This window comes from Bos mutus, chromosome 1, assembly GCF_027580195.1.
Source record: "Bos mutus isolate GX-2022 chromosome 1, NWIPB_WYAK_1.1, whole genome shotgun sequence".
In the NCBI taxonomy this organism is placed as follows: domain Eukaryota; kingdom Metazoa; phylum Chordata; class Mammalia; order Artiodactyla; family Bovidae; genus Bos; species Bos mutus.
In genome coordinates, this window is record NC_091617.1 from 121,094,868 (window position 1) to 121,121,897 (window position 27,030).

General features: G+C 39.0%; 1 protein-coding gene across 5 annotated transcripts in view; it reads left to right on the forward strand.

The window, feature by feature from the left end:
• Window positions 1–312: 312 nt before the first annotated feature.
• PLSCR4 (phospholipid scramblase 4) overlaps window positions 313–27,030 on the forward strand; it is a 42,434-nt gene continuing 15,716 nt past the window's right edge. The window contains exons 1-4 of one of the 5 annotated variants that reach the window (XM_070374907.1): window positions 842–1,057; window positions 22,676–22,703; window positions 23,198–23,308; window positions 23,488–23,563. Coding sequence is in view for 4 of the 5 variants with exons in the window: in XM_070374900.1 (XP_070231001.1) it covers window positions 22,697–22,703; window positions 23,198–23,308 (118 nt within the window). In the remaining variant the exon portion in view is untranslated. Of the gene's footprint in view, window positions 640–841; window positions 1,058–1,111; window positions 1,134–22,675; window positions 22,704–23,197; window positions 23,309–23,487; window positions 23,564–27,030 lie in introns of those variants that run through there. The other 4 variants (XM_070374900.1, XM_070374905.1, XM_070374903.1 and 1 more) reach the window with 4 other exon arrangements.

Genomic DNA, 27,030 nt, shown 5'->3' on the forward strand with positions numbered 1-27,030 from the left:
CTTCCTCCCTCCAACATCAAACTGGCCTCCTCCAACCCTGTGGAAAGGAAAACAAATGCCTGGGCCCCGCGCCCCAGTGTTTCCAGCCAGCACTGCATCGCCAAAGCCAAGTCTCCAAGCCAAAGGGCTGGGGGGTGGGACAGATGCAAATTAACAGGGTTCTTACGAAAGACTGTTTTTTTTTTTTTTCTTTCTTTCCTGGACTCCGAAATCTCTGTCTGGAAGCCCTGCCTCACAGGTTCAAGAAAGTGCCTCTCGGATTACAGGCCGCCGTCGACTTGCTCTTATCTCTATCCTCACCTCACAGGAGAACGGAGACAACTAATATCTTCCTCATTTTCTGCGCCTGGTCTTTTTACTTGCTAACAGGCTCCAAGCCGTGGCCGCGCCTCTAGGGACCGCTGGCCCCGGCTGCGGAGCTCCCAGCGCAGGGGCGGGGCGGGGCGGGCACTGCAGGAGGGTCCCTTCCCGGCACCCCGCCCCCGGCCCGCGCCCCTCCCCGACGGGACTCTGGGTTTTCGTTTCAAAATCCTTCTCTTCCATTTCCCTTTTCCCGACCCGCCCCTTTGTCTTCCTCCGCGGATAAAATCAGACCCTGGGCCCGGCGTCCCGGGTTCAGAGCGAACGGCTGGGCGGGCGGTGAGTGGGGCCGGGCGGACGGAGAGCGGGGTCGCGGGCGCCCAGAGCAGAGGTTCGAGGCCAGCGGACTCGACGGCGCGTGGCGTCCTGGGGTCCATACGCCCCGCGGCGCATCCTCAGCCGGTTTCCGAAGTTTTGGGCCGTCGGGAGGGAGCCGTCTCCGGCGCTGGCTGGGGGTCGCTGTCCCTCCCCCCCCCCCCACCCCCCCCCCCACCCCCCCCCCGGGTCTGAAGTCGGCGGCCGTGGCCTTGGGACAGAGGCTTTGTTGGGGAGACCTTCCCTCCTGCGCAGAAGTTGCCCCGCCTCACTGCGCCCCTTTCCTGCGTCTCCTGCGCGGGACTGGGCTCCGCTGGGGTCTCGGCCTGCCTTCCCCCCTGCTCCTCACAGCGCTGGGAACCCAGGTCAGGTCGACTCGCAGGTAAAAGGGTTTGTAGTCACTTCTGGACGTGCTTTTCTGGCAGAGGGACGGGAGAACCCATCACTTTTACATTCAGGTAAACCGGGGGAGAAAGAAACGGCAACCCACTCCACTATTCTTGCCTGGAGGATCCCAGGGACAGAGGGGCCTGGTGGGTTGCCGTCTATGGGGTCGCACAGAGTCGGACACGACTGAACCGACTTAGCAGCAGCAAACTGGCAGGCTACAGTCCGCGGGGTCACAAAGAGTCAGACAGCTGAGCAACTTCACTTCAAACTGCTGGGGGAGGGGGCTTGCAGGGTCTCGGGGAGCAGTTGCTTTGTTTCTATAGAATAAAACGTTTGTATTTCAAGACTTAGAGTTTTCTTTCGTTTGTTTTTCTGATCTTATCTTCTTTTAGGATCTACAATTTAGTTTTTACTCTTTTGTTGCATGTTTAGTAGGTATCCACTCAAACTAGTACAAGGATGAAGATACTATGTAGTAAGGTTTTCCCACCTTCTTAAAAGGGTAAAGCTTTAGTATTTTGTACACATAATGTACACATAATGCAATTGTGTACCTTGAAAGCAACCTAAAATGTCATAAAAAAATTTAATGAAGTGTCTAATTGCATCTAACTGCAATTTTAAATTTTCAATAGATATTATATATCTAAATTAGAATATAGATTAAAACAAAATAAGCCATTTAATTTGGCATGAAATAACTTGGAAAATGTATTTTTAAAGAGGCATAAAGCCCTAGAGACATAGATGAAAATATGCTATGTGAGAATGTATAGGTGAAAATATAGTAAAACACATTGTTCTAAAGATATAATTTCTCTGAAAGAACATATAAATTAAACAGCATCATAACCAAATTTGAGGGGGGGGGATTGATTTCAAAACAACTGTTCAGCTCAAGTGGAAAAACAACTACATGCCAGGAAGATTTCAATTCCAAGGAAAGTGTACATATGTAAATGCGGATTTTTACTATAAAATAAAGGGTATTATAAAGCTATAATGATTTAAAGGCCATAGAATAGGTAATAGATCTACCAAACAAGAAAACTGAAGAGACATATAAGAGTAAAAGGAAAGCTTACATTTGATAAGCATACTTCGTAAAGTCAGGGAATGGAGAAGAAACAACATTTAATTGATCATGTAGGACAGTTAGGTATTTATTTGGGTAACCTAATAATAAAACTTGAACTTTCCCTCACTTTTAACATAGCAATGAAATGTAGATGATTTAAACAATTTAAGTCTTAAATATATGAAACCTAGAAAAGCTGAATGAGTATTTGTGAGTGTGGCATGTGGGAAAGCATTTTTGAGATTGATAGAAAAACCTAAAGTCCATGTAGGGACATGATACTTAACATTTGCAAGAAAAAAAAAAAACATACAAATGGCAATTGTTAATAGAAAAAGAGCTAATTTTCTAATATGCCTTGAACTCTCATTAAGGACTGAGGATTCAACAATCCAATTTGAGAACCAAAAGTGTTAACTTGCTCAGTGGTGTCCGACTCTTTGCGACCCCATGGACTGTAGCCTGCCAGTCTCCTTTCTCCATGGAATTCTCCAGGCAAGAATACTGGAGTGGGTTGCTATGCCCTTCTCCAGAGGATCTTCTGGACCCAGGGATGGAACACAGGTTTCCCGCATTGCAGGCGGATTCTTTACCGTCTGGGAATAAAGAATGTCAATTCAAAGTAAGAGAAACACAAATGACAAGTGGTAGAAAGATCCTCAGCCACGTTAACTATCAGGAAAATGCAAAGTAAGATAGTGTTTGCCTGTTTTGCAGATTTTGAAAGTGTGATAATTCTCTGATAATGTGATGAGAGAAATATACTCTTAGTGGAAATGTATTGATAAAACTTTTTTATGGTGATAACAAAATTTTCAAATATTCATTCACTTACTGAAATTCATCATGCTCCTTCCTAAGTGTGCAAATAAATATATGTGTCAAAGGTGGTCACAGTAGGATTGTTGTTAGTAGAAAATTTGGGCATAGTTTTGTAACCATTGATTGGAATTTGGTTATATAATTTATTGTACATCTACAATGGGTAATAATAGTTTAAAACATCTGTTAGTTCTAAGTGTTCTAAAGTGAAAATATGTCCACAGTATATTATAAATTGAAATGCAAACAGAAACAAACAAGTTGAAACACAGTATGTGTAAATATTTGTATGTCTGTATGTTTATTATATACATGTATGCTTTATCATGGTCTGAAATTGAACCTGCGATAGCTCTGAGGATGAATATATTATATGTATATTCATGTTCTGTTACATAGTTCTGTAATATATACATGTTTATAAATGAAAAGTAATATTATAATAGGAAAAATAATAGTAAGGATCCTGAGGGTATAAATGGTAATTTATGTATATAATTCCTTTATGGATATGTTAGTTGTCATTCAGTGTAGAAGAAATATATTTTCTATCACAAAGCTTTTCATTTTCTTTGCTCTATTTGCTTTCTCTTTGAATGTTCTCTTTCAGGTTCTTTCTTTGAAAATCCCTTCCTTTATCTGGTTCCTTAGTATATTGATTTCTATGATTTCCTATAGGCACACAACTGAAAAATTGAAAAGTTTTGCCTGAGAGATTTCACAGCCTGTTAACATTTTTATAAACAGAAAACATAGTAATTTTCACACCCTTTTATATTAAAGTAGCATTGTCCTAAAATCACTTTTATAGTACTCGTTCTTCAGGAAGAGAGAGACACTGTCCTTTAAAAAGGAAAGTATTTAAAATTAGACTTCATTTTTGTAGTAGTCTAATTCTTTTTGACTTTTTAGTCAAAAAAAATCTATGGCAAAAATGTAGTAAAAATTAATAACAAAGTTGAGAAAATATTCTTAAAGTTTTAATATTATTCAGATAAATAACATGAAAATAATTTAAAAAAAACTAGCGAACAGTAAAATGGGCACATGACAAACAGGCAGTTCACAGAAATGTAACTGGAAGTGAGTTTTCAGCATATAATAAAAACTGCTCGAGATATGGAAAATAAACCTGAAATATTTCACCTTTCAGTTTGCAGTGACAAAACTTTTGATAAAACATAGTGTTAGGAATGTAACACACTTTTGTCTGGTTTGTGAGCTGATTCAGATTCATGGAGAAGAGTTTTACAGTAATATCAAAAATGCTCAAAACTTTAGACAGGCAATTCTGCTTCCAAGGATTTAACACACAAATACACAGAGAAGTATATATAAATTTATTTCAGCATTGTTTGTAATGGCATACAATTGGGAACAGTTTAAATTTTCATCAAATAGCCTGTTGAACTGTGGTGTAGTCATTTAAAAAAAAATAAGGTTATATGAACTGAAGTGTAATCAACATCAAGATATTTTAATAAATGAAAAAGCAAAATAAGAAACAGTATATAGGAAACTGCCATTTGTATTAGAAGGTATCGGATAGTAGAAAATCTGCCTGCAATGCAGGAGACTCAGGTTCTATCCTTGGGTCAGGAAGATCCCCTGGACAAGGGAATGGCAACCTACTCCAGTATTCATGCCTGAAGAATTCCATGGACAGAGGAGCCTGGTGGGTTGCAGGCCATGGAGTCCCAAAGAGCTGGACATAATTGAGCGACTAATGCACACACACACACACACATATTTGTGTTTGCTTAGAAAACCTCTTGGAAGACACAAAATGAAATGAGAAATGGGGTATAGGTAGGAGGGATCCTTTTTGTGATATAAGTATATGTACTTTTGCTGATAATATTTTAAAATGGCTATTTTTGTACATGTAAGATTTCTTAGTATGATTTTATCGTAGGTCCTATGACATCCTGTCTTGTTACAGTTTTTGACACTAGAAGACTAACCAAAAAATGACACAATAATATATTTTCTGGTAATCTTTCAGATATCATGATTGGCATGGTCATGTTTCCTAAAACATCATGATTATGTTACTCTTCTGCTGTTTCTTATACTCCAAGTAACAGAAACATGCCTCCTCTGAAAATTAAAATAAAGAAGCTTGATATTCTCTTTTAGAAAGTTAAACTAATATGTTTGGTAAAAGTTATATATCAACTGTGACTATCAGTTTGCTCCTGTTTAATCAAATTCTTTTGTTTTAAAATAAAGCCACATAACCAACTTCTTCCTAAAATAAAGGAAATATCCTGTCATAGACTTTTTGTTTGGAAGGAACCATGATGAGACTAAAATAAGAAAAATATATAAAATATAAAAGCTTAATATACATTGATTAGATTTTGCCAACATTTTCATTTATTCATAATGAAAATAAATAACTGTTTACTATTGTATGACTGATTTCATGCACATATATAATTAAATATTTATTCCATGTTCTAGATTCCATGTATCTCTGGACACTTAAATTGTGTATTTTATTCTAAAATCACAGACCTAAGTTTATCTTGTTAGTGCAGGCGGGACACTTAAATTGTGTATTTTATTCCAAAATAACAGACCTAAGTTTATCTTGTTAGTGCAGGCCTCTATAATTGCTTTTTGAGTAAGATTGTTTCTTCATTCCAGTGCATGTAACAGCAACCTATTAAGTTGCCCAAGTATGGAATAGGAATGACCGAATTCTTCACAATTACCAGACTTTATTCATACTGTACCCACTCAACTATCCAGTCCCCTTGTAATCAAGAAACACATAAAACTAATCATCGCAGTACTCCACAGGAGCCAAGACTTTGGTTTCAAATCTATAGAGTATTGTGCTTGAAAGTGTGCTTAAGCTTTTCATCTTTGGTGAACCTGAGTTTTTAGTTAAAATCATTTTAAGAGAGTAGATTGTCAGTTCTGTTTTTCTTTATTTTTTTTCATTTCAGATTATAAATTCTGTTACACGTTTCTTATAGAAAAAAATTTTAAAGGAAATATGATTTGTATTTTCGCATGTCTCTAGATCTTAAATACTTTTTTAAGACAAAACTATCCATGTTATAATTATATGCAGATTATTATAAGCATTTTGATTATTTTGCAAATTATTTCTGACCATATTTTTTAAAGAAATGTGACTTTATAATGTTTCACTATAATGTGTCTTCTTAACTATTGTGCTGGATATTTATGTACTTTTCAGTTACTACTGTTTCACTCTGTACTACTTTTGTGAGAATGAGAATGTATCACTTAAAATCCTACAACAATATTTTGGATTTCTCTTTACCTTTAGAGGAAATTTACTTGGGTTTACAAATGAGGTTTGAGGGGAAAAAAACAGGTATTGTATTAGTAAACTGAAGGTTTAATTGAATTTATTAAGATGATGATTCTTTTAGAAGTGTGCTATTTTTGAGTGAGGGATAGACACATATAGATCCAAATTTGAGGGGGTGTGTGTCAGCGGGAGAGGGGGCAGTGAAGGATATGTCAAAACCACTTGGAAAATGGTTTCAAACCTCATAAACTTTTTGAAAAAGTCTTCTAAAATTAGTGATTCTCAGAGTGAACCAGCAGCATCAGCTCATCCTAAGTCATATTTGGAATAGTTCCAAATTTCTTTTATATAATTATCCACCTCCTCCTTGAAAATCATCATATTTGATTGCTGAGGTGCAGGACTTTGTGCAAGAAGAAACTTAGGAAATCAATTTGTTCAAACTTTTATACAGGTATACCTTCATTCTTGTCTGGGTATGTTCTGTATGTCACAAGTTCTATGAAATACTTGTATAGTTTTTCTTCAGTTTCAACATGATGAATATTTTGTAGTTTTACACTGATGAGTACAAACTGTTATATTATTTGGGTAATATATGTAGCAAATTTGACTTTCTTAAATATTCTTGATAAGAGTGGAGTGTTTAAGACAAAGATATATCTACATTCATTTTGAAAGTAGTAACATCAAATGAGTTAATATTTGGAAAATCCTTGTAGAAGCATTGCATATCCTCTTAATGCTTTTGAAAGTTTCTGCTAAGTACCCTTGAATAGTATTGTAACAAAAAAATTTAAAAAGACACTTGATTTAATGTCATAATCTAAAAATATTTATTTAAAAATATCTTTAACAACTTGATCCAATTTAAAAATCTACACAGACTATCCTCTTTAGGTTTGTCTACAGAAGGTGTTAATTTTCATTTCAAATGTAACGTCTCATTTGTTTTTGAGTTATTTTAATGTTGGAAGTTTATGTACTTATAAAGGTGTTGAAAGAAGTTTTCCCAGTGGAAAAGAAGTAAAACATCTGCACATTTGATCATGTCCCTGTTTCAGGGTATCATTTTCTTAGTTGTTTATAATAGGTACATAAATGTATGTTTCTGTACTTGATTAATTAAATATGCACAGTAGAAATGATATTTAATTCCTTTACTTAAAAATTATATTTTCACCCCCAACATGAGGGAATAGAGAAAATGAGAAAATGTTGGGGAATTCTGTAACTCTTACTGAGCTGTAGGGATTCCTCTTTCCTTCTGCTTTAGCCAGGATGGCAGGACTTCCCTGGACTCTGTCCACTTGGCAACTGCTACTGTGTGTCAGGCTGCGTTGAAATAGTATTACGTCAGGAATACCAGAGAAAAATTAGGAAACTGATTCTGGTTGGAGAGTGTTTCCCGTTATGCTCGTCCTCTCCCAGGCTTGAATGCCCAATCATTCTGTCTAAATTAACTACATACACCAGTATGTTTACTGAATCTGACCCAGATCTGGAACATGTGACCTCTGAAGAATTTTTTTCCTCTGGGTTCATGAATCATTTCTCTCCTAATTATACACATATTTCAAAAACCTTACAAAAGGGAAGTTGAAAGGGAGCTCAGTAGAGGAGCCTGTTTTCATTTTAGAGGGAGGGTACAGTAATCAGTGAGTTGCAGAAAGTAATTTTCAGTCCATTTAGAATATTAACCTGGCCTCTGATGATGATTTTGAACAACCCTTTACCCAGTTTATAGAACTGTGACCTTAATTGGATTATTTAAACTCAAGAACTTCTGTTTCCTTACCTATGTAATGAAAATTACAATCCATCTCAAGCAATGTATGCAAAGTTCCTAAAATCTAATAGATAATTAGTAGTTGTTATCTAAAATTGAAACCCAATGACACTATTTTATGTATATTGTATTAGTTCATTTGGGGGATTAATTAGCTCTTAATAGCGTACTACTGCTTTAAAAATGCTTTAAATACTCTCTAAAAAATATTAAGATTTTTCACTTAAAAATCGAATTTTCTATTTGGCCTCATTCAAGATATTCTTGCTTCCCTGCTGGCTCGGTCGGTAAAGACTCCACCTGCAATGCAGGAGACCTGGGTTCAATCCTTGGGTTGGGAAGATCCCCTGGAGAAGGGAGTGGCTACCCACCCCAATAATCTTGCCTGGAGAATCCCCCTGGACAACGGAGCCCGGCAGGTTACAGTCCATGGGGTCGCAAAGAGTCAGACATGACTGAGCGACTTAAGCACACATACAAGATATGTTTAAATTGAAGTGTAAAAACAGTTATTTGCTTGAGAATTTAGAAACATGACTTGTTTACCTAGGCTTCCCTGAGTACATATTTACATATATAAATATGTGTATAACAGGTAAACAGTTTATATGTCATGTGTTTGGTATATAAAATACATATTTAGTATATATAAATAATTTAACATAGTTATCACTACATATAAGGTTGTAGAAATAGTATGTGGTCAAGAGAATTACATTTGTAATTTATATGATGAGCACAAAAATATAATACTATAGACAATACAAAAGTGACAAAAATGTAAAAATTTAGGGGAGCTGAAAGTGAAAGTGGAGAGTGAAAAAGTTGGCTTAAAGCTCAACATTCAGAAAACGAAGATCATGGCATACGGTCCCACCACTTCATGGGAAATAGATGGGGAAACAGTGGAAACAGTGTCAGACTTTATTTTTCTGGGCTCCAGAATCACTACAGATGGTGACTGCAGCCATGAAATTAAAAGACGCTTACTCCTTGGAAGGAAAGTTATGACCAACCTAGACAGCATATTCAAAAGCAGAGACATTACTTTGCAAACAAAGGTTCATCTAGTCAAGGCTATGGTTTTTCCTGTGGTCATGTATGGATGTGAGAGTTTGACTGTGAAGAAGGCTGAGCGCCGAAGAATTGATGCTTTTGAACTTGGTGTTGGAGAAGGCTCTTGAGAGTCCCATGGACTGCAAGGAGATCAGCCCTGGGATTTCTTTGGAAGGAATGATGCTAAAGCTGAAACTCCAGTACTTTGGCCACCTCATGTGAAGAGTTGACTCATTGGAAAAGACTCTGATGCTGGGAGGGATTGGGGGCAGGAGGAGAAGGGGACGAGAGAGGATGAGATGGCTGGATGGCATCACTGACTCAATGGCCGTGAGTCTCAGTGAACTCTGGGAGTTGGTGATGGACAGGGAGGCCAGGCGTGCTGCGATTCATGGGGTCGCAAAGAGTCGGACACGACTGAGTGACTGATCTGATCTGATCTAATCTGATCTCCATGTGAGTCAACTAACAATCAGAAAGCTTTTAAAGAAAGGAAATTTTAGAATATGCAACCTCCTTTTTTTTTCCCCAGAGAAACCAATGTGTAAAATGCATATATCCTATAATCCTTCATGATCCAGGATCTGTCTCTGCTCAGTCATGTCCGACTCCTTGCAACACCATGGACTGTAGCCCGCATGGGATTTCCCAGGCAGAATACTGGAGCAGGTAGCCATCCCTTTCTCCAGGGAATCTTCCCAACCCAGGAATGGAACCTGCATCTCCAGCTTGGCAAGTGGATTCTTTATCCCTGTACCACCTGGGAAGCTCATCTTCTTCCTGAGCTCTATTTACATCTCAAGAAATCTTGCTGCAGAATTCTTTTGTAAAATGAATTCTTCACCTTCTTCATTCCATTTACTAAAATACATAAACTGACTCAGTTTAAAATGTACAGCGAACATTTTTATTATCCATGGTAACATTACATATGAATTAGTCTCTATAATCCACAAAACTTTTGCTCAGCCAAAAGAGATTAATATAAATGTACCACCATTACTGTAAAAACATTTCAAAAGCCAGACCCACCCAATTAAAATGAATTTTATATTCTGAAAAGTAGCATATCTGAATTAGTTGTTTCTGCTTTATGATTTTATTGTCTGTCACCAGAATGCTGTGCCTTACAGAAACAAAAAGCTCATTGAATAGTACATACAGTTGACCCTTAAACAACACAGGTTTGAACAGTGAGGATCCACTTACATGCAGAATTTTTTCACTAAATAAGAACTATAGTAGTGCATGATTGGAAATTAATTGAATCCAAGGACAAACGTGAACCAGGGACAAAAGGACAAACTATAACGTTATAGGTGGATTTTGGACTGCTGAGGGTCAGCACCTTGAGTCCTCATTGTCAGAGTCAGCTGTATTGTTCTACTTTCAGCTCTGTCCCACCTCAAAAATAAATATTGAAGAGTTTTGGTGTGGAGGAAAAGCAGGTAGCTGCACTGGGTGAAAGAAAGGCTCGGGCAAAACAGTAACATGGTCTAGCCTCGGGAACTGGATTGCCAGTCTGATTCTGCCTGAACTTCTTATTAACTGTACAGTGTTGGAGAAAAGTGAAAGTGTTAGTCACGTAATTGTGTCCGACTCTTTATGACCCCATGGACTGTAGCCTACGAGACTCCTCTGTTCATGGAACTCTCCAGGCAAGAATACTGTCTTGGGTTGTCGTTTTCTTCTCCAGGGGATCGTCCCAACCCAGAGATTGAACCCAGGTCGCCGAAGTTGCAGGTAGACTCTTTACAGACTGAGCCACCAGGGAAGATACAAAGAAAGAAAGTGAAAAGGCTTGGAGAATATCCCTTTAAAAGAAAAAAAAAAGAAGTTTATTAATTTTTGGCTCTGCTGGGTCTTCGTTGCTTCATGGCTCTTCTTTAGTTTCAGGGAGTGGGACTACTCTCGCTATGGTCCCTGGGCTTCTCACTGTAGTGACTTCAGTTGTGGAGCACGGGCCCATGGGCTCTAGAGCTGTCCAGCTTCAGTAGTTACAGCACGCGGGCTCTGTAGTTTTGCCTCCTGGGCTCTAGAGCACAGGCTCAGGAGTCGTGTGACACACGCTTAGTTGCTCTGTGGCATGTCAGATCTTCCTGGACCCAGGACTAAACTCGTGTCTCCTGGATCGGCAGGTGATTCTTTACCACCGAGCCCCAGGGAAGCCTGGAGAAGAGCCTTTTTAATAACGTCTCTGTGCCACAGGTTTTCACCTCTATTTTAGTATCTCTTCTATAAAGCTTTCTATGAAAATACTATTTGTAAACTTCCTATGAAGATGTTTTTAAAGTATTTTTTTGAATACAAGTTAAAGATAGAAAGGGATCAACAATAGTGGGTGATCTGATTTGATATATTGGCTACACAAATAATAATCAGTTTTGGGGCCTCCGATGCCGGGAGCCGGTGAGGCATTCCACTCGTGACAAAGGTCATGAGGAAGGAGGCTCGGCATATGCAAAGGCGGGATCGAGCCTCAGGAGTCCGCCCGGATATTCTCGAGCATCTACCCCCCCCCAAAAAAAAAAACCAGAGTCTGCCTGCTTTATTGCTTTGTGCTCTCACCTCTGACTTTACTGGGGGCTGTCCCCTACCACCATCTCGCTCTCTCTGTCAAAGAGTTAACTAACAGCTCCAATTAATAAAGTTCCTGGGCAATTAGGAGTGTTTAAATCCAAACCCCTCAGATGGCTCTCTAACTCGCCTGACAAGTTTACCCGGACTCCTGCAGCTATGCAAACGATTGTTTACAGTCTCCTAGCCTCCAGAGGCAGGGGAAGCTTAAGATATTCAAATAGCTTAGAGCCTCTCAGAGAGTTAAAAACTGTCAGAATAAACTAGTAAAGGATTTCATTGATGAGTCAATGCTTGTTGCCAAGTTTTCACATCCCCTGAACTGTATCCTTGAATATGTATTAATTAATAGTTGGTATATAGAAAAAAATAAGTAGTGGCCTTGGTGTTAGTAACTTTAGACCCTTAAGGTAATAAATTCTTTCCTTTGTTGTAAACCCATTACACATCCGCCCTATGGGAATGCAATTTTATCTTCGGAAAATGGCGCCAAACCTTAAAATAATTACTCTTAGAGAAAATAAGTCTTTGTTGATAAGTCCTTGTCAAGAGTCATAAAATGTTAGTAGGCCTTCTGGCCAGAAGATGATGTAAATCACCTAAACCATTTGTATACGATAAATTTGCAGGAAAGAAATCCTGGTTTTTGATAAGAATCAAAGACTGCTGACTTTGCATCCCCTATTATCCTCTATGTGTAACTTAGGGTATATAAGCCCCTGTTGAAAATAAAGCTACAGGCCTTGCTCACCAATGCTTGGTCTCCCCATGTCATTCTTTCCTTTAACTTCCGGCTGAAGTCTCCATCTGGAGCGTGGATATCCTCTGCGACCACTTATTTGCCTGGGCTTCTAAGACCCACTCGAGAAGGTGTCTAAGGTGGGGCACCTTCCGCTATTTGAGAGGGCGCCTGCGGCCTCCGTGGTCAGAGCTAACCTGGTGTCACGGGTTATATTGATTTTCCGCGTAAACCAAGCTACTCAGCCTCTTTTCTCCACTGAATTTTCCTACTGAGCTATCCTCATTCTATTATTCTTTATATCTCTAATTAGCATATAAATAGTCGCCTAGGCCGTCTCTCCTTCGAATACCCTGGATCAGCTGGGGCTGGTCCCCAGCACTCCAGTCCTTTTCATCCGTCAATATAAAGTTAAGAAATGTAAAAAAAGAAAGCAAAAGAACACATAATACATCTAGTGAATTTACTGCAAGAATCTAGTTAAACCCTAAATGTATATGATTTGGGGTGGATCAGAGGCCATGTTTCTGGATGCCTCTGTCAAGTATGATTTGAACTAATTTGTTTTCAGCAGTGATTTCAAGGAGGCTACCCCTAAACATGTGTGTTTAGATTTTCTTTCTTTCAAAACAGTAGTTACCCAGCTATTACAATATTCAATCCAGAATCCACAGGTAAGCTAAATCAGAGACAATGCAGCTGTTGCTTTTAAACCTCCAATATGGGGCTGTTTCTCTAGGCAGCCATCAAATTTACACTTGTATTTATTTTGCTTTGTTTGAATAAATTAATAGTAGTTTAATATGACGTGGGGTCTTCCCCAGTGGCTCAGGAGCAGTAAGTATTTAAAGGGTCACTTACAAAAGGAAGCATTAACAATTCTTTTGAATATAAGTAAAAGTTCCTGAGTACTTACTATTTTGTAATACATTTGAATTCAGTTCAGTTTAGTTGCTCAGTCGTGTTCGACTCTTTGCGACCCCATGAATTGCAGCATGCCAGGCCTCCCTGTCCATCCCCAACTCCGGAGTTCACTCAAACTCATGTCCATCGAGTTGGTGATGCCTTCCAGCCATCTCATCCTCTGTCGTCCCCTTCTCTTCCTGCCCCCAATCCCTCCCAGCATCATAGTCTTTTCCAATGAGTCAGCTCTTCGCATGAGGTGGTCAAAGTATTGGAGTTTCAGCTTTAGCGTCATTCCTTCCAAAGAACACCCAGGGCTGATCTCCTTCAGAATGGACTGGTTGGGTCTCCTCGCAGTCCGAGGAGCTCTCAAGAGTCTTCTCTAACACTACAGTTCAAAAGCATTAATTCTTTGGCACTCAGCTTTCTTTACAGTCCAACTCTCACATCCATACATGACCATTGGAAAAACCATAGCCTTGCTAGACGGACCTTTGTTGGCAAAGTAATAGCTCTGCTTTTCAATATGCTATCTAAGTTGGTCATAACTTTCCTTCCAAGTAGTAAGCGTCTTTTAATTTCATGGCTGTAATCACCATCTGCCGTGATGGGAGATGGGAATTTTTGGTGTCAGCCTAAAACCCAGCATAAGGTCTTACACATGGATGCTGGGCAATACATGATAAATGACTGAATGACAGCATTTTTTAAACTACATTTTAATACAGACATGTATTCTTGGTCTCTTTACCAGTTAGTTAATTTTACCTAGTGAAGTGCATACTTGTCCACGATTTACTCTGTTCCAGGCACTGTGTTAAGTGCTATCCGAATGTAACCTTGGTTAGTCTTCACAACAGTTTGTAAGGTGGATCCAACTGTCCTCATGTCCATGACACACAGGAGGACTGAGAAAGAGAAAGGTCACAGAGCTATCTGTCTATCTGGGATTAATCTGTCTGAACCACTATCCATACTGTGTGAAATATGCTGGCATACACAGTTTACCAGCTACCCAGGCTTCTACCCTCCTCCACGTATCCCATCTTGTGTGCAAAGGATATCACCCCCTAAAGGTTATATATTAAACCTAATAGGGGACTGTGATGGCTTCCTAAGTGGCTTAGCAGTAAAGAACCCACCTGCCTATGCAGGAGATGCAGGTTCGATACCTGAGTAGGGAAGATCCCTTGGAGAAGGAAATGGCAACCCACTCCAGTATTCTTGCCTGGGCAATCCCATGGACAGAGGAGCCTAGCAGGTTACAGTCCATGAGATCACAAAGAGTCAATCACGACTTAGTGACTGAACGACAAGGGGACTGCGATAGACGGACTAGGACTTTGCAAGAGCTAGCTGTATTTCCTGCCGCTTCTCAGAAACTGAACAGACAGAAATTTCAGACAACTCAGAAATTGTACAGACAGGGACCTCTTGCTTTCTTTTCTCTCTTCTCACAGCAGAAGGCACTGGAGGCAGGCAGAGCCCAAGGTTTTAGATTTCATATGCAGGTTTCCAAGCCTTGTGCCTAAAGAACTGCAAGATTCCCACGTGCCTAGAGTCTCTCTTGCCAAGAGACTGACAGATTCTAGTAAATTGTTGTTTAGTTTCTCAGTCATGTCCTACTCTGCGACTCCATAAATAGTAGCCCACCAGGCTCCTCTCTCCCTGAGATTCTCCAGTCAAGAATACTGGAATGGGTTGCCATTTTCTCTTCCAGGGGATCCTCCCGCCCCAGGGATCAAACTGGTGTATCTTGCATTGGCAGGTAGATTCTTTATCCCTGTGCCACCTGGGAAGCCATTCTGGTAAATATTCAACTGTAAAGAGCTGCTGGTCTTTTTTCAGTTATGTGATTGAAGTTTCAAATATCCCTGGTATGGCTCTAGGGCTTGTGGTTTTATTGAACTTTGCTAGTATGTCACTGTTTACAAAGGTGAAATTGCAGAGTGAGCATATAAAACAGCTGCAGTGTTTGTTACACCAAGCAGTATTCAGGAAAGTGCTCTTTGCTGTGAGATGCCGTTTAAGATATCAGGGCTGCCTTACACAGCCGCAAACCAGCTTCCCCAACCTCATCCTACCGTGTCTCCTTTCCCTGTTAATTACATTTCACTTGGCTTCAAATTCCCTCTAAGTAACCTCAGCCTAGAAAATGCCAAGGCCTTTACAATTAAGAGATCTGTGGACCGTGTAATGTTAGCCTATTATGGAGACACAGCTCAGTTTTCTAATTTCCATTTGATAGAAAGCCAAAAGTCAGCCTTTCTTCAACTTATGGCACTTTTTCGCCTTGCTGAGTGAGACGTATGAAACAATTCAGTGCATTTTAAGAGAAGATTAAGTTTAGCAACATTCCTGATTGTACCAGTTGGACATTATCCTGCCTTATATAACATTCTTGATAAAAACCATATTGTAAAGTTTACATGAAAGGGGAGAGAATTTAGAGTGGTGAAAAAGAAACCATTGGCTCAAAGGAGGGAGGAGGTAAATTCCATGAGTACCTGCAGCTTGTGAGGCAGTGTGTAGGTATACTTTACTTTAAATGGATTGATATCCATTACTTTTAAAAAACATTTTTACAGATTTAAAATTTTTTTCAAAATTGGTATATTTTTTCAAGCTGTTTTTCAATCACTCAAATCACATTTGAATGCTAATTTCTGCCTAGTGTGGTTGAGAACTGTTATTTTTTACACTGTAACAACTCGAACATGCTTGGTCAAAGGTTTCACCCGCCTTGTGTTAAAAGTACAGATTTCCAGCCCGGACTCCAGAGATTCTACCTCGCTTTTGGCATCCAGAAATGCATATTTTTTTCCTTTAAGTTTTTTTTTTTTTTTTTTAACAAAGATGTTTTTATTTTATTTATTTTGGCTGCAGCACTCAGCTTATGGGATCTTCCTTCACTGGCCACATGCTTGGCAGTGAAAGCATGGAGTCCTAACCACTGGACCATCAAGGAATGTCTGTCCTTTAAGTTCTTTTTGTAATAAAATTGTTCAAATTTGTATCTTCACTTAGCTTCAGCAGTTGTTAACATTTGTCATTTTGTGCTATGCTATGTACCATTTGCTACTATAGACAGATGGATGGATGATAGATGGATGGATGGATGGATGGATGGATGAATAGGCAGCTGGATGGATAACTAGATAATTTAGCCCCTTTTCACTAAGGCACTCAATAATCTGTTCTAATTTCTTTCTGTCACATGTCTTTGACAGCAATCCCCGGGCTTAATATAGAAAGGAACAACATATGTTTAGTTAGAAATTTACACTCAACATACACCTGTCACATGGTTCATCACAATAATAAAGAAGTACTTTTTATTGTGAACAATGTCATACATACAAATATGCAAATTTAAACATACATCAGTTCAGTTCAGTTCAGTCGCTCAGTCGTGTCCAACTGTTCGCGACCCTATGAATCGCAGCACGCCAAGCCTCCCTGTCCATCACCAACTCCCGGAGTTCACTCAGACTCACGTCCATCGAGTCAGTGATGCCATCCAGCCATCTCATCCTCTGTCATCCCCTTCTCCTCCTGCACCCAATCCCTCCCAGCATAGTGTCTTTTCCAGTGAGTCAACTCTTCACATGAGGTGGCCAAAGTACTGGAGTTTCAGCTTCAGCATCATTCCCTCCAAAGAAATCCCAGGGCTGATCCCCTTCAGAATGGACTGGTTGGATCTCCTTGCAGTCTATGGGACTCTCAAGAGTCTTCTCCAACACCACAGTTCAAACGCATCAATTCTTCGGCACTCAGCCTTCTTCACAGTCCAACTCTCACATCCATACATGACCACAGGAAAAACCATAGCCTTGACTAGACGAACCTTTGTTGGCAAAGTGATGTCTCTGCTTTTGAACATGCTATCTAGGTTGAACATAACTTTGCTTCCAAGGAGTAAGCGTCTTTTAATTTCATGGCTGCAATCACCATCTGCAGTGATTTTGGAGCCTCAAAAAATAAAGTCTGCCACTATTTCCACTGTTTCCCCATCTATTTCCCATGAAGTGATGGGACCGGATGCCATGATCTTCATTTTCTGAATGTTGAGCTTTAAACCAACTTTTTCACTCTCCTCTTTCACTTTCATCAAGAGGCTTTTGAGTTCCTCTTCACTTTCTGCCATAAGGGTGGTGTCATCTGCATATCTGAGATTATTGATATTTCTCCCGGCAATCTTGATTCCAGCTTGTGCTTCTTCCAGTCCAGCATTTCTCATCATGTACTCTGCACATAAGTTAAATAAGCAGGGTGATAATATACAGCCTTTACGTACTCCTTTTCCTATTTGGAACCAGTCTGTTGTTCCATGTCCATTTCTAACTGTTGCTTCCTGACCTGCATACAGATTTCTCAAGAGACAGGTCAGGTGGTCTGGTATTCCCATCTCTTTCAGAATTTTCCGCAGTTTATTGTGATCCACACAGTCAAAGGCTTTGGCATAATCAATAAAGCAGAAATAGATGTTTTTCTGGAACTCTCTTCCTTTTTCCATGATCCAGCGGATGTTGGCAATCTGATCTCTGATTCCTCTGCCTTTTCTAAAACCAGCTTGAACATCAGGAAGTTCACAATTCACGTATTGCTGAAGCCTGGCTTGGAGAATTTTGAGCATTACTTTACTAGCGTGTGAGATGAGTGCAATTGTGTGGTAGTTTGAGCATTCTTTGGCATTGCCTTTACATATACTCTTTAAAAACTAGTTATAACCCATCACCTCTGTTCATACCACCCTGTTAGAACTAGAACATTAGCAGGAAGTTCAGACCCCTTGAGGATCAGAGCTGAACACTTGTCCCACATCACTTCTCCTCCATATGTAACCATTTTCCTGAATTTTGTGTTAATAATACCCTAACTTTTTAAAAGTTTTCTCCCATACATGTATCAGAAAAAAGTTTTTGTTTCATTTTTCTGCTTTTGAATATTCTTAAATGGATTCATATGTGTTCGCCTATGACTTATTTTGGGTTTTTTTTTTTTGTGTGTTGTAATTTTAAGCTACATCTGGCTCAGTTGTAAAGAATCCACCTGTCAATGCAGGAGATACAGGTTAGATCCCTGGGTCAGGAAAATCCCCTGGAGGAGGAAATGGCAATCCACTCCAGTATTTTTGCCTGGAAAGTCTCACGGACAGAGAAGCCTGGTGGGCCACAGGTTAAAGGGGTTGAAACTAGTTGGACATGACTTAGTGGCTGAGTATGCACGCACACTTGATGAGTATAACTGTACTTTGTTTTCTCTACAGTATACTGTTGTACTTTATGAATATACCAGATTTTATTTATCCAGTGTACAATCAATAGAAATTGGAAATGGTTTCAGTTTCTTTTGATATGCAGTGTGTCAATAGCATTCTCATGTATACCTGTGTGTACGTGTGCAGTCACTTGAGGGTACAATCCTAGGAATGTCCAGAATTTAAGGTTCTAGAAAGGTATGGGCATTTCCCTAAACACCAGATATTACCATCATTAAAAGAATAGGACCAATTCCTGGAACTCTTGATTGGCCTGCAGTTGGGTCTGTATTTGCAGTGTGTACCAGGAAACAGTTTTTACTTTTGTTATTGTTCAGTCACTAATTCATGTCCAACTCTTTGTGACCCCATGGACTGCAGCATGCCAGGCTTCCCTGTCCTTCACTATATCCTGGAGTTTGCTCAGATTCACGTCCATTGAGTCAGTGATGCATCCAACCATCTCATCCTCTCTTGCCCCCTCTCCTGCCCGCAATCTTTCCCAGCATCAGGGTCTTTTCTAATGAGTTGGCTCTTCTCATCAGGTGTCCAAAGTATTGAAACTTCAGCTTCAGCCCTTCCAATGAATATTCAGGGTTGATTTACTTTAGGATTGACTGGTTTTATCTTTCCTTGCACTCCAAGGGACTCTCAAGACTCTTCTCCAGTGCCACATTTCAAAACCATCAATTCTTTGGCACTCAGCCTTCTTTATGGTTCAACTCTCACATGATTCAACTCTCATATGTGACTACTGGAAAAATAATAGCTTTTACTAGATGGACCTTTGTCGGCAAAGTGATGTCTCTGCTTTTTAGTACTGTGTCTAGGTTTGTTGTAGCTCTTCTTTCAAGGAGCAAGCATCTTTAATTTCATGGCTTCCCTAGTGGCTACAGTAAAGGATCCACGTACGATGCAGGAGACACAGGTTCAGTCCCTGGGTTGGGAAAATCCTCTGGAGAAGGGAATGGCTGGCCACTCTAGTATCCTTGCCTAGAGAATTCCATGAACAGAAGAGCCTGGCCGACTACAGTCCATGAGCTCATCAAGAGACAGACACTACTGAGTGACACTAACACTTTCACTTTTACTTTTAAGACACAATAAGCTCCAGCTCCAGAGAAGGAGAGGAACTGGCCAAGACTGGTGGCCCAGACTTGGCAAGAACCTAGAATCTACATACTGGCTTATGCAGTGGTGACATTCACTGGGTCAACTCAGTATCCATATTGACTACTCACTCATATAGTGTTCCAGTGCTTCTTTGACATATCTATTCTTTATCGGTAACTTTCTACTCTACTTGAACGACACAAATGACCACATTCTGTACTCTGATAAGCAAGATGATTCATTGGAAAGAACGTGGAAAGTACTTAGAAGTACTTAAGTTTAGCAACATTTCCATTTATGTATCAGATGGTTTTTGTTTGTTTCTTCCACTATTACACTTTTATTTGTTTTTCGTTTTCAATTTTTCTTTTATATTAGAGTATAGTTGATTGACAATGTTGTGTTAGTTTCAGATGTAGAGCAGAGTGATTTAGTTACACGTGTACCTGTATCTACTCTTTTTCAAATTATTTTCTTACTTATGATACTGCAGAAAAAACAGTTCTCTGTGCCTACCCAACAGTAGGTCTTTGTTGATTAGCTCTTTTAAATATAGCAGTGTGTACATGTCAATTCCAAATGCCCAGTCTATTCCTCCCCCAACCTTTCCCCTCTGGTTACCTTAAGTTTGTTGTCTAAGTCTCTGACTCTGTTTCTGTTTTGTACATGCTTGTTATATTTTTAGAGTCCACATAAAAGTGATATCATATGATATTTATCTTTCTCTGCCTGACTTACTTCATTGAGTATAATCTACAGATCCATCTGTGTTGCTGCAAAGGGCATTATTTCATTCTTTTTAATGACTGAATAATACTCCATTGTGTGTATGTATACACCACATCTTCTTTATCCATTCCTCTGCTGATGGACATTTAGGCTTCTTCCAGGTCTTGGCTATTGTAAACAGTGCTACAGTTAACTTTGGGGTGCATGTATCCTTTTGAAGCATGTTTTTCTCCAGCTATATACTTAGGAGTGGGATTGCTGGATCATATAGTAGCCCTATTTTTAGTTTTTTAAGTGTCTCCAGACTGTTCTTTACAGTGGCTGCACCAATTTACATTTCCACCAACAGCGTTGGAGGGCTTCCTTTTCTACACATCCTCTTCAGCATTTACTGTTTGTAGATTTTTTGATAATGGCCATTCTGACTGGTGTGAAGTGAGACCTCAGTGTAGTTTCGATTTGCATTTCTCTAATAATTAGTGATGTTGAGCATCTTTTCATGTGCCTGTTGGCCATTTGTATGTGTTCTTTGGAGAAATATCTGTTTACATCTTCTGCCCAAGTTTTTATTGGGCTGTTTGTTTTTTCGATACTGAGCTGCACAAGCTATTGTAAATTTTGAAGATTAACTTCTTATTGGTTGCATTGTTTGCACATATTTTCTCCTGTTCTGTCGGTTGTCCTTTCATTTTGTTTATAGTTTCCTTTGCTGTGCAAATTTGAGATAATACATGAAAAGTCCTTTGCCTTTTCCTGACATTTGATAAGCATTCAGTATATTGTAGCTTTTGATGATCTCTCTTTGTCATCACATAGAACTAAGAAACCTGAAATATTGAAATTCCTTTCTCTAATAATAATCTTTTCCCCTTGACTGAATTAATGGAATCTCTCTCCTAACCCACCTCTTGTTTCAAATATCATCTCAACATTTTTACTTCTCTGAATTATTCTCATAATGTTCACCTACACATATTTTTGATTTAAATGTTTAACTTGTCTTCTTTTAGCCTTATCTTAAACATAACACACCTTGATTTAAACTTTTGATTCCTACCCTCCCCAGTCCCCAATATTTTCCCACCATCTTCCTCTCTAGTTCAGCTACTGGCATCACCATCAACTTAGATACCCTGGGTTAAAAAGTGAGACTCATCCTTGATTCCTCTGTGTACTGAGTCCATCAGCAACTCCTGTAGGTTCTGCTCCCAAATCTTTTAATGCGTCTGACCACATCTGACCCTGTCCGTGTCACCTCCAGTCTAAACCAGCATCAGTTCTCACATAAATTACTGCTGCCATCCCTCCCCCACTGCTTCTACTCCCACACCCTCAAGATAAAGTTTAAATAGATCTGATCACTCCACTGATTAAAGTCTCCTAAAGACTCTCCCACTGCAGTTACAACAGATTCCACACATTTTACCATGAGTTTTAAGTATGATCAGACTTCTGTCTCCACCTCTGACCTTGGTTCTCTTCTTTCCCTGTGTCCCTGTCACACCTGAACTCTTTCTCTCCCTTGAGTATCACAAAGCTTACTGTTATCTCAGGGCCTTCTCATTCAACTTTCTTGTCTTTCTGGAACTCTTCCCTATGGTTCAGCTAGCTGAAAGGTCACCTCCTGAGAGAGGCTTTCTCTGACCCTCAGGGACCATCCATGTTTTTGCTACTTTAACTTTGTTTTCTTCATAACTGTACTATCTGCATTTAATCTTAAATATTTGTTGATGTGTTCCACCCCACTGGAATATAATTTCTAGCAGAGTGCCCATCTGGTTTACTGCTATATTTTCAACACCACGTAGAAAATAGGTGCTAGGGAAATATTTGGAGAAGGCAATGGCACCCCACTCCAGTACTCTTGCCTGGAAAATCCCATGGACGGAGGAGCCTGGTGGACTGCAGCCCATGGGGTCGCTAAGAGTTGGACACGACTGAGCAGCTTCACTTTCACTTCTCACTTTCATGCATTGGAGAAGGAAATGGCAACCCACTCCAGTGTTCTTGCCTGGAGAATCCCAGGGACGGGGGAGCCTGGTGGGCTGCCGTCTATGGGGTCGCACAGAGTCGGACACGACTGAAGTGATTTAGCAGCAGTAGCAGCAGCAGGGAAATACTTGTTGAATTAATGAAGGAATGAATGAAAGATAACTAGAGACTAAAAGAATTATAGAACTTCTTACATGTATCACTGATTAATAATAGTAACTATAAATATATAAGGTAAAATTTTGTTTGTTTGTTTTCAGGTTTAATTGGAATTCTTCAAAATGTCTGGTAAGTTTTTGTGAGTACATTTTAATATGCTGTATTTTCAATTGTGAATTGTGTGATTCCTTTCCTTAAAAAATTGGAGTCTATTTCCTTTTGAAATTACTTATTTGTGTTTAATATTTGAAGAATATATATATACATATATACATTTATTTATTCATTTATATATATGAACATTCTTATTTATCATTGACAGAAAAGGATTAAAAAGGATTTAGAGTGGCATATAGGTAATGAAAAAAATCTCTGATTGTACATGGGGGCAAATTAGGTAAAGGAAAAATGCAGGTGGGAAAGTAAGTCTGCAAAGAGGTAATAGTTAAAAATATATTTATAGGTTGATATCTAATATACATACTGAGTTGCTTTTTATAAGAAATGAGTATATTTAATATTGGTCGTGTTCATTGATGCATACCAACAGAAAAAATGAATATATTCTCTTATCATATTATCATTCCCATTGTAAACCATGTACCACCTTTCTCACCCCTAAGATATAGTCCCCACAGCCCCTAAGAAACCTGCAGATGAAACAGAGAATCAAATAACATCACCTGATCCAAGGCCTGGTGCCCCTCCTGAGTACAGTTCCAGTTTTGTACCAGGTAGGTTAAATATTTGGAAAGAATCTTTCCCCTCTCCAGAAAACCATCCTCATAGTTAAGATTGCTTTTAAAATTAACTAATTAATTAATTGAATCATTCAATAAATAAATATTTAATGCCTACAGGGGGCCAAGTAGTTTACTAGATGTTAATTAGAATCATATTCCTGTCTTCATAGGATTTATAGGCAACTAAGGAAGAAAATTGTACAAACATTGATGGCACTCTTTTTGCTTAAGAATGAAGAGGATGTTGTAAGTGTACAAAGGCAGTAACTACTTTTATGGGGGATTGGAGGGAATCACTGAGGAAATCAAGTTTTCCTGGCACAATGAGGAATTTCTCAATCAAAGGAAAGAACACTGTGTCCAAAAGCTCGTGGTCATGTTGGTCTGGTCTGAGGCATTCATGGGACAAACGCCAGGAGAAGTGCAGAGCGGTGGAGGCAAATGGCTTCAAGTTCTGATTAAGGAGCTTGTTGTTCTGCAAATATTTTTGTAAGTCTGAAAACTCATACTGTATTCAGGGACTCAGGAAAATGGATGCTCATAAGTATGTGGGCAGTATGTAGCTTTTTAAAAATTAAGTAGTCTTTTGACTGAGGAAATAACTTTTAATCAGGATTATATTCAAATACATTTTAATGATTTAGAAAATGATAAAGTGTAGTGCTACTTCTTTAAATATATATTTAAGCATATGTTTTGAGATAGAAACAAGTGAACTAGGCTGTGGAAGTGCAGAAGAAACCCTGGTATCCACAGGATACTGGCATGGGTGTTCTCTTGGCTGCAGACATACGATCCATGGAGCTCAGGTAGCCTTTGTCTCTGCAGTGCTTTCTGAAGTTTGGCTTCCTTTACCTCTTTCCCTCATGTGTATGTGTGTTATGTGAATCTGAGCATACAGCCCCTGTATAACCCCTCATTACTGCTTAATGCCTGCTAAATCCAAATTTTTGACAACCCTGGGTCATAATTTCACTGTATCTGACCATTACTCTATATTTTACTTCAGTGACTATCAAATTATCTACATAATCTATCTTATATTCACCAGTCGCTCTATATCCAAGTACCTAGGTTATACTAGAACAGAAACTACCATTTCTAAGAAGTAAGTGTTGGCTATAAATCATGTTCTGTTCATCTGGGAAAGTGTCTGTCTGTTCCCTTCTGTATCAAAAAATTAGCAAGAAAGCAGGATACAGCCTTCAAGTTAAACGAGTAGGTAAGTTGAAAAATATTATGATGAAGAGCATACGACTGATGAATTTTCAGTTATGAGAATCGGCAACAAAAATTTACTGTGATCACCATCTAGTGGCTGAACAATATACTTTCTTATACTGATGCAAATTTTGTCCCCTTAATACGTTTTAGCCTCTGAGCCACTGGGGAAGCCCTAATTTGCATTAAGGAACTGGAAATACTATATTTGAAATACTTAGCTTTAATGAATTTCCTAAGGTTCAATTATATATTCCATTTGCATTATATTACTGGATATTTATTCCCACGGAAAATAATTTTGACCCAAACATATTTAAAAGAATAGTTAATAAAGAAACCTTTGTTATGTATAGTCTATTGAAAGAGAAAATGACATATATTTTTAAAGTAAAAAAGGATAATAGTCAAAATGACTAAGAAAATACAAATTCCATAAAGCAGTATTTCTCACACTAATAATGGTAGGACAGTGCTCCATAGCAAAGTTATACAAAGTTAAACATGTTTTATTGTGTTGTGTTTTCTTGCAGAACAATCAGAACTTTTAAAAGCAGTTTTAAATCTTAAAAGGGAGTATAAAACACCTACCATTTCCCACACATATTATGTTCTTGTCCTAACATCTCAGAATAATGCATTCTTACAAATCATTTGATTATATACATTTTTATATAATTTTTTAGAAATATAGTCTCTATACTGAATAGCACCATAATCTAAATTGTAATTTTCTTGCTAATTTATTGATCTTCAAATTTTGTTCCATGAGGTATTTTTATCCTAAGATTACATGGTTAATACCACAATAATTAATCAACTCATTAAAATGATATAACAATTAGTATTTTTGAGATAGTTTATATGACGTTGTTTTTTAATAATAGTTCTAAAGAGGAGAGAGATACCCAATATCTAGTTCAGTTTGGGTACTCATGAATACAATTCTTAAAGAAATTGAAAGTATTTCGTTGGCCAAAAACTGTGTTCAGTTTTAAGTACAAATAAAAAGCATATGTTTCATTTTCACCAAGAATTTTATTGAATAATATGTTCCCAAACTAAATGAACTTTTTGGCCAACCCAATATGTTCTTTACAACAAACTGAATTTTTTCCATTTATTCTAAAGACATTAGCTGTTTTTTCTCACTTAGCTCTAATTTGACATTGTTTCTAGTTGCCATTATTTTCCTTTGGTCTCTCCTGAGTCTCTCTCTCTCAAGAGCTCTGTGTAAACCACACTTAGAAACTGGTATTCCCAGAGATCCTTGGTCTGATTCCCTGTCCAGCCCCCGGCTGCACCAGCCTGTCCCCTCTCATCTCGTCCATTTATCTGTCTTTTTACACTCTCTTTAGTAATCTTGGGAATATCCCATGGTTTCACTTGCTTTTAACCACTTATGAATCTCTTTGTTGTTGTTTAGTTACTAAGTTGTGTCTGACTCTTGTGACTCTGTAGCCCACCAGGCTCCTCTGTCTATGGATTTTCCTATCCAAGAATACTGGAGTGAGTTGCCATATCCTTTTTCAGGGAATCTTCCCAGCCCAGGGATTGAACCCTTGTCTCCTGCATTGCTGGCGGATTCTTTACCACTGAGCCAACAGGAAGCCTTAGGAATCCTTCAGCTCGCACCCAAATCAGTCTCCCCTGCTCTAAACTTACATTTCCACCCGCCTGTAGACAACTTGCCCTTAGTGACCTGGGATCTCAAACTCAGTGATCCTCAATACATCTTTGGCATCTTGTTTTTATACCCTCTGTTCTTTCTCTACACTGGACTCCTGTAGTCAGAAACGTGAGACCCTTTCCTCATATCATCTGTTACCAAGACAGTATGTCTCTTTAATGTCGATCATTGTTTTTCCACTTTCTACTCCTTTCATCATAATTAAATTTCCTTACCTCCCATCTAGACTCCTTCAGGCACCTCCTGCGTCATCCAGCCTTCCTATTCATAAAGGCTCTAAATGTGAAACTGGTCACTCCAGTTTGCATGTTATCAGCATAAAGTCCTTTGCACAGAGTAGAGGTCTTTCATCATCATCCCTTCCTCCCCACCTTCCTTTCTGCTTTGTTTGCTAAATCTTCACACATGGCCTTTACCCATGTGGTACTGAGCTTTCCCTGTGCAGCTGCTCATTTTGTGCCTGTTCTGTCTAAAACCTTTCCCACTCATGAAGATGCTAACTGGGTCTCATGTGTCAGCACTTACATCATAGGGTATCTCCTCTGCCTCAGTTCCTTGCCCCTCCTCTTTAATCCCTTCATCTACTATGCGTCTACCTATGTGAATGTTATAGACCTAGGTCCTCGGACTATTTAATAAATAGAAATTGATAAGACGCCAGATGAGAAGTTCAAACAGGGCTTGCTGAGGCTCATGCTACAGTAGGAGGGAGTGAGAACAAGTAACAGGTGCCAAGTAGGTAAGCTGGTTCCTTAAATGGAGTGAGGAAGGGGTGAATCTGTGGGTTGGACAGGAAGCATAG